This window comes from Carassius auratus, linkage group LG28B, assembly GCF_003368295.1.
Source record: "Carassius auratus strain Wakin linkage group LG28B, ASM336829v1, whole genome shotgun sequence".
NCBI lineage: Eukaryota > Metazoa > Chordata > Actinopteri > Cypriniformes > Cyprinidae > Carassius > Carassius auratus.
Genome location: NC_039293.1, coordinates 2,857,392 through 2,865,559, shown reverse-complemented (window position 1 = coordinate 2,865,559; position 8,168 = coordinate 2,857,392). Strand labels below are relative to the sequence as shown.

General features: G+C 40.1%; 1 protein-coding gene and 1 pseudogene across 1 annotated transcript; both read left to right on the top strand.

Annotated features, from left to right (window-relative positions):
- LOC113067533 (protein Wiz-like) overlaps positions 1 to 1,591 on the top strand; it is a 3,017-nt pseudogene extending 1,426 nt beyond the window's left edge.
- A 424-nt stretch (positions 1,592 to 2,015) lies between these two features.
- On the top strand, positions 2,016 to 7,367 carry LOC113067532 (protein Wiz-like). Its single transcript, XM_026239913.1, has 7 exons — positions 2,016 to 2,082; positions 2,178 to 2,254; positions 2,330 to 2,384; positions 2,747 to 2,958; positions 3,093 to 3,384; positions 3,481 to 3,643; positions 5,946 to 7,367. The coding sequence occupies exons 1-7, from the start codon at positions 2,016 to 2,018 to the stop codon at positions 6,274 to 6,276; spliced, it is 1,197 nt and encodes a 398-aa protein (XP_026095698.1). The 3' UTR covers positions 6,277 to 7,367.
- The last annotated feature ends 801 nt before the right edge of the window (positions 7,368 to 8,168 follow it).

Sequence of the window (8,168 nt, the reverse complement as noted above, 5' to 3'; positions counted from 1 at the left end):
TGGTGCACCCATTGATCTTCTCTACCAGATCACTAAGGAACGCTCCATTACACACACTTTACTGGCACCTCCCCTACTGTGGAATCTCCCAAAAAGCTCCAGCACCATGCCCCTATTGTTCCTATACCAGCCCCACAAAAGATGTTGAAACTGAAGAAGGACTGCTGGACACCAAGCCCCCTGTCCCATTCTCTATTGCGGCTTCCGCTATTAAAGTTTCCTCTTCACCAACTACTCACTCTGCAGCTGGCTCCCTGCCATCCTCTCCATTTGTAAAGTCTCGGTCCCCTTCCCCAGTGCTGAGAAAGGCTCCCATCTCTTCCCTACTACCCGTGTCTTCCCCATTGCGATCCCAGGAGCATAAGACCTTAGGAAAGAACCAGCCTACCAACCTTTCTAGTCCGAACAAACCATTCTGGGCACCGCAAGATACGGATGCCCCATTGAATCTTAGTAAGAAGTTATTTAATGTCCTACACACTAATAAAGAATTTCAATAATTTGTTTGTGATTTGTTTTTGTTGTCTTGTGGTCTTCAATTTGCTTTGCTTTTGCTTGTTTATTGTCTGTTGTTCTTACAATCTCTTTAACTTTTCTCTTCCGCTCACCACTTTCCAGCGATGGAGCATGGACTCTAAAGACATTATTTGCCAGTTGTGTGGTGCATGGTTTGAAACAAGAAAAGGCCTCTCTAGTCATGCTCGTGCCCATTTGCGCCATTTTGGGATTGAGTTACTCAGGAATCTAAGGGTTCCCCATTGATTTAACTCAACCGGTTCATCTTGACTGATGACTTTAAGCACAGAGCAAATTCTTTTCTATCAGATGCCTCCAGAAGACCTGAGGTCCCAGGAAGAACCACGGTGACATCCCTTTTACCCTCCACTTCCACTTCACCTAAAAGATCACTTCCCTCCAGCCCTGTCCTATATAAAACAGCAACCACTTCTGGTGAGGACAACAATTGGCTCTAAAAGCTACCTCAACTTCTTCCCACCCTTTATTGGGCCCACCCCCAAAGAAGCCTGAAAAGCGTCTTCATTGCAAGTACTTCGTTTCAGTAGTGGAGAAGTTATGTCCTTTCCTATAGGTAACAAACTTTATATGTTTTGCATGTTTTGTTTATCATTTGCCTTCCTCAATTGTGTTAGGTAATTTACACACCAAAACTGACTAAAGTATGATAAATTGTTCTCTACCAGAGCCCAATGAAAGACGTGGGCTGTGAATTCTGCGGGAGAACTTTTTTGAGAACCGCAAAGGCCTCTCCAGTCACGCTCGCTCCCATTTGCGCCAACTTGGGATAACAGAATGGTCTGTGAATGGCTCACCAATTGACACACTAAAAGATATTATAGTCCGTCGAGGCCTGCCATCCATCAAACCTCTGAAGTCCCCCAAATCCCCCTCTTCTTCTCCAATCCTGGGCTGCCTCGGACCACAGTCCAGTCTTCTTCCCCACCAGGGAATGTGCTTGGGCGCCCGTCTTTCCATTTTGCCCAAACTCCCAGCCACGACCAGCCTACTACACGCAAAATGTCTCCTTCGGACATCTACTGCCAGCTCTTCCCCAAACGTTAGAGCTCGTTAAACCGAAAACCAGAGCCTGAAATTGTGGAGGTTACAATGAAAAGGATCAGACATGGGAGTAAATGAAAGCTACAACCCAGAGCCACTACATTCCAGTTTAGACACTCAGATAATGTTTATTCCTGTCAACTTGGGTATGTTTTTTTTTTTTTTTTTTTTTTTTTTTTTTTTACTATTAGCCTTTTCAAAGATCTTTAAAGGATGACTGAATCTTTCCTAGCTCAATCTGTTGTCTTTTTGCTGTTTTTCTCCTTCAGTTATGACTCAGGAGAAGGAACCTTCCCGTGATATTCGCTGTGGAATTCTGGGTGAATTCTTTGAAAAACCGCAAAGGCCTCTCAAGCCATGCACGTTCACACTTGAGGCATATGGGTATCACAGAGTGGTCTGTGAACGGCTCTCCCATTGACACACTTTGGGAAGTCATGAGGAGACAAGGCACTACCCCTGCATCTGTTGCCTTTGGCATAAAGGAGGAACCAGGACAGGACAGTGGGATTTCATTAAACAGTCCAGGCTATCAGTCGTCTGCCCTGTCCCGAAAGTCACCTCTTAACCTGCTTCACTCTGGCTCGCGTCTTCATAAGCATGGGCTGGAAGCGTTGCCTTGTCCTCTACCTCATCTGTGGGGAAGATTTTTGGAGTGCCTCCTATGAAGAAGAAGGTACTGGTGGAGGAGGGACAGCCAGGAGAGAAAGCATTGCTCATTCAATCTAAAAATTTCTCACCTCCCCCACAGGACTATTCCTTTAGGGGTAAAGCCTCAGTGGAGAAACATGGGGTAGGCCACATGGGTAAGGTTATATTTTTGGCTAACTCCTTATTTGGTTCTTTTTTGAAAATAATTGTTTGAAAATAAAATTGTAGTGCAGTGCCTGTTTTGCTTCCATGTTTGCAAAAGAATGACTCTCAAATAAATGTAAGACCCAAGTGGAGAATTCCAAGACTTAAAATAGTTTCTGATATTGGTTAAAAGTAAAAAAAAAAAAAAAAAAAAAAAAAGAGGATATAAAGACTGGCCCTATCTTTAGATGTTTCTGGTCCTATTGTGAAGTACTCATTGTTTGCATGTTTGGCACAATATTTATTGGTTTCATTGCTGTGTGAATAGTCTCAAGAACAATATGACTTCATTTTTTTTTACTTTCATTTCCAGATGCCAGTTGTGAACTCTGTGGATTTTACTTTGAGAACCGGAAGGCACTGGCCAGTCATGCTCGAGCACATTTACGTCAGTTTGGAGTGACAGAGTGGTGTGTAAATGGTTCGCCTATCGAGACGCTGAGTGCCTGGATACGCAGCCGTCCACAGAAGGCAGCAGAGATGCAGCAAAGTTATGTTCAAGGAGCCCGCTATGCCCAAAAGAAAGTATGAAAGCAACTGGAACAATTTTGTGATTTTTTTACTTCCCTACCTAGTCATTGCAATTCTGTGGTGTTCTTGCTTTGAAGTTTAAAAGCTTGCTTTTTAATATAAATTAAAATGGCTGTAATCTTTTGCAGAGGTGTGGTTCTGCTCTCTCACCATCCCGTGACTCTGACTCTACAACTCCTGTTTCCCAAAAGCCCACTGTGGCCAAATGGGCATCTCTCACTTTGCCTCAAAAGAGAGCAATTGGGCGGGATGTCAAAAGTTGTCCCTGGGGGTTGTCATCACGGGGAACTGACGCAAAAAGCAGGAGTGGAAGTTCCACTCAGCATGGCCTTATTCCACAGCCTGGCACTCATCATTCCAATAATGCACTTCCACATGCGCAGGTGGCGCATAGTGAACTCAACGTGCGTTTACCACGAGGTCTGAGCACAGCTTCACCTTAATCTCTTCATATCCCTTTTCCCCAATCTGCCTAGAAAATCAAACTTAATCTAACAATTTCTCTTTTCTCTTCAGGATTTGAGAGACGCCCACTTAAACATCCATCCCATGCTGAAGGAGGGGTGGGAGAGAGTGGCACCCCGAAACCTCGCTCCAGTACCGTTCCTGCCCTTGTGCCAAAGCCCCCCTCCACTCCACTGGTTAAACTTGTGGGTAAAATTTACTCACTTAAGTGCCGGTGAGTTGCATTTATTAGATCTGTACTTGGAAATTAGATCTAATGTACCTAGTGAGCTGTCTTGATATCTTGAATGCCTACTAGCATGCTAAACAAAATGGAACCTTGTAAGTGTTCTGTTTTAGAACTAGAATGGAAGAAATTCCATGTGCTAACAAACAGCACTTCTTACAGGCCCAGCTTACAACTAAGGCTATGTTTACAGTAGTGCAAATGTGGGCAGCCAGGCCATTGTTTTCAAAGGTTTCTGTTTTGGTCTGTTTACATTGAAATGCCACCCCAGAGTTTTCAAATGAAAACGGGGCCCTTGAAAAGCCTCCGTTTTCAAGGGTCTTAAATGCCAGAGTAGTATAAAGAACAGGCGTAACTGTAGCAAAAAGGTATTTATTACTAAAACAAAAAGCACTAGTGTAAACGTAGCGTAATTCCAGTTAGCTAGCATGATGAAGCTAATAACATGATATGGCAATAAATATAAAGACTGCATAATACACATAAGTAATGGTTAGAATAGTCCACTCTTTAACATATTTGTTTTGATACTTTTCTCTGTTTAGTAAAATATTTATAATTGCCTTATCTACAATTGTAGCATCTCCATGTGGCAACAAGCAATTTTCTTACATTCCCTCAGCTCTCATTTGATGTTAGCGTGTTGCTATACTTGCGCTATTGAGCATAAAAACAAATATTGCTCTAGTGTTGTCAAAAGACCTGGTACTTCAGTACCAAGTCAGTACTAAAAAAAATTAAATGTTATGGTACCAGGTTTTTTAAAGTACCAGTAGTACCGAGTATCCGGTCAACCTGGTTCTTGATGCGAAAGGTGCGCAGATGCACTCTCTTCATAACAGCAGTGAGACGTGGCGACAAATCAAATTAAAGACTTCTAGCAAGTTAGTTTTGTGTAACCCATTAAAAAACGTGTGGCATCCGCCACAATTTCAAAACTGACCGGTGCAAATCGATTTTCCAAAAGGCTTTTACTTTGTTGAATAAACATGAGCACTGCACGTGTCAAAGTAAAAAAAAATGGCATGTGTGTTTTTATATCACTGTGTTTCTGAAGGAAACTGACTGTCTTCAGAAAATTATGGATGTCACTTCTTGCCTGTAATGCCTGAGAAGCGTTTGTGAGCCCAGGCTCAGTACTTGTTTGATTGCAGCCGTTACCAGAGAAACCTCTCTCTTTCACTCTACAAGCGCCTCCTGCTGGAAGATGGTGAATTTGCATATATATGCTGCCACAAATAGAGTGCAAGGCTGTGGGAAACACTGTTACGAATATATATATTTTTTTTATTTTTATGTCAGATTGAAATTAACGCTGGTATTAGAGTGCTTCTTCGTTAGCATTAGTGGGCTAACACTAATATAATGACTATTAGAATTAAGTTTATTTATTAACTATTTAATGCTCCTATAACTTTATCATGGTCAAAAAAAACAGGTGGACATGATGATATGTACTATTTTAGATTTTTAAACACCGGATGCTTTTAAATGAATTTTGAATCTAAAATATGCATGTTAGAGAATGTACAAATGGTTAATATTGTTTGTGTCATATCAGTCAGAAAAGCAGTTCTGGGCTTTTTTTTTTTTTTTCAGCTAACTTAGTTGTTATTCTTGGCTTTAAAATTCAAAAGCCCTTTAAAACTAAATATGTACATAGTTTGGATTAAATAAAAGTGTAGTAAAAAAAAATAATTAGCATGTTTTTGTTTTGCATTGGTACCAAAATTGGTACAGAGAACCATGGATTTTCACTGGTATCAGTACCGAATACTAAAATTTTGGTACCAAGACAACACGATATTGCACAAATTTATGGTGTTATAATGAACTGTTATAGTAACACTGTTAAGGACCAGATCTCGCTATTAACTAACATGAATATTGGCTTTTTAGTACTTATAAGGCACATATTAATACCCAATTTTGCTATATTTTAGATTCCTTAATCCTACATCATACCTAAACTTTTAACTATTAATAATAAGCATATGAGTAGCTATTGGAGTCAAAAGTCTCAGTTAATGGTTACTTAATTGCAAGAACATGACCTTAAAGCATGAACATTTATATTTTTTATTAATTGTATTTTTTATTAGAGCTACTATATTGTTTTTTATTTGTTTTATATTTATTGATATGTTTTGCGAAGTAAAATTATATTCATAATCAGCATATCTTTCAACTAGATAACTAGACATGACGTCTAGATGGTATGATTAAAATAGCTGTAAATGTGTAAGCCCTCAGAAACAATTGTCATTTATTTGTAATCCATTTCTTTTAGGTTCTGTGACGTGGAGTTTCACGGCCCTCTCTCGGTACAGGAGGACTGGATCAGGCACCTACAGCAGCACATCCTCAATCTTAACTACAACAAGACTGCTTCACCTGCAAACGACAGTCCCGCCCAAAGTGACGCACCTGATCCCAAGCCCCTAGTCTCAGCTGCTACCTCCACGTCAACTACGACCACAGCCCCCTCCACGACCCCGTCCACACCCTCCCCGAAGCCCACAACTACACCCACATCAGCCTCCACACCTACACCCGCCCCCAGCCAAGCTTCAGCGGGGCGGCCGGCTACAGCAGAGCCAGTTCCTTCTCCTGCTAATTAGGCCATGTGTCCTTCCTACATATGTATAAGATGCCATCATCTTCGGCAGTCATTTACATGATTTGTTTCTGTATTACTCATCTTTGATTATTTAAATCTCTGATCAAAGGGAGAGATTTTTCGAAAAATCTCAGCTAGCGACCCACTTACCCTGACCTACATCGCGAGCATCTGTTATGATTCAGGCGCGAGGTAGGTGTGTTGCCATGACAGTTCTCATCTCCCTTTTGTCGGCCGTAATTTATGAACAAGAAAAAGTCACAGTATAATACAAATTACATTTGTTTTGTGGATAAGCTTTGATGAGTATGTGGTGAGTTCAGTTCTGTAAGCTATTTGGCCCTTATGCCCAATGACTAGTATTTGTTTTTTGAAAATATCTCACAAAACTCTTTAGCTTACCAAATGTATTCTTAAATGGTCAGCAAAGTAGAGAATTACAATCAAAAAGGCACAGATACTGTATAAAGCTAACCCTTAAATGGTTTTCACTATGAAGCACTTAAACAAAAAGCCTTGACCGTTTGAAACAAAGCTTATCTGTTTCTAGCATATACAAGTTCACAGTTTGTGTTAACTGTTAAAAGTTAACTGTTTCAGCTGTGATAATTGACTACAAGGCTGTACTGCCATGCAGCTATCAAAATATACGATGTTCGTTTTAAGCAGACAAAGATGGGTTTGTGTCCTGACAGGACATGGCTTTTCTTTTCTGCAGTCCCACTGCAATCTAGACCTTGATAATGTCATTTGAATCTTGCCACTTGGTTGATCAAATTTGTCTGGAACCAATTGCTGCTAAATATTTAAATAAGCTAAGCACACTTAGTTAAATGCATCGTTTTAGCACATGACCAACAAAATGAGCATGCAAATTGTCATGCTTTCCAGTTGTATTCAACCGTACGTATTTATGCCTTTGTTGCTTTTTTGTATGGCTCATTGTTTTGTAGCAAGTTTGCACAAGCTTCATGCTTTGATTAATCCGATCCTAGATCGCTCCATTTTCTCTCCATTTAATCCTGTGCTTGGCACAAAGTAAACTCTAAATGAAACAGTCGACGCAGCTGTCTAAAAGACTTCTTTGTTACTTTTAAATAATGAAGCTTTCTGAGAAACTGCCTTGGAACAAGTTGATGGCCTGAAGTATTTTATGCTCATAAAAGTCACTTTTTTTCCCCCAGATGCATTTCAAGAGAACCCTAATTATGGCTCATCTGAATGTTGAACGAGCTTTACTTTTTGGCTACACTACATTTGAATGTTTCTCTAGAGTAAAAGGTTAACGCACTTTTATCTGCAAAGAATTAGGGAGTGTTCGTGTATATATAAAACCTATATCTTTTTAGTTTTTCTGATCGTAAAGTGCTAAGTCTGAGACTTTTTTTCTTAACAATGTTTTTCCCTGTACCAATTTGAAGGCATTTTCACAAAAACGTAAACTGTAGAAATTTCCCAGTGACAGAATGTGCCAAAGAGAACGTGACACGTCTCGGTAGCTTTAGCTTTTGCGAGTTTTTTGCAAGTCTGTCGTTTTGTCTTTAAGCAGTTGATGGTAGCAGCAGATTTGCTGCTGTGGATTTGCTTGAAAAAAAAAAAATAATACATAGAAACTGACAATTTAGTTATACTATGTGAGTATACTATACAAGTACACCATACTCGTGATGCCAGGAATTGACTATGACGATTTTTTACTGCGAATATGGTGACTGCCTCCCAAACATACGAGTGCTTTGGATCACATTTCCATATCTACACAGGAAAGCAATAACAAACCGCTCCGCTATGGATGTTTGTTGCAGCTTTCACGACTTTACTCTTGACTGTTAGGCTTTTAGTATTCCAAAAGGGAATATTATTGATATATCTAACCTAACACATGTATAGATG

Excerpts from the sequence above, each read along its gene's own strand:
- LOC113067532 (XM_026239913.1), top strand. The coding sequence starts at position 2,016 with ATGAGGAGACAAGGCACTACCCCTGCATCTGTTGCCTTTGGCATAAAG. Across the intron at positions 3,385-3,480 it reads CAACGTGCGTTTACCACGAG|GATTTGAGAGACGCCCACTT; the intron begins GTCTGAGCACAG and ends TTTTCTCTTCAG. Across the intron at positions 3,644-5,945 it reads ATTTACTCACTTAAGTGCCG|GTTCTGTGACGTGGAGTTTC; the intron begins GTGAGTTGCATT and ends CATTTCTTTTAG.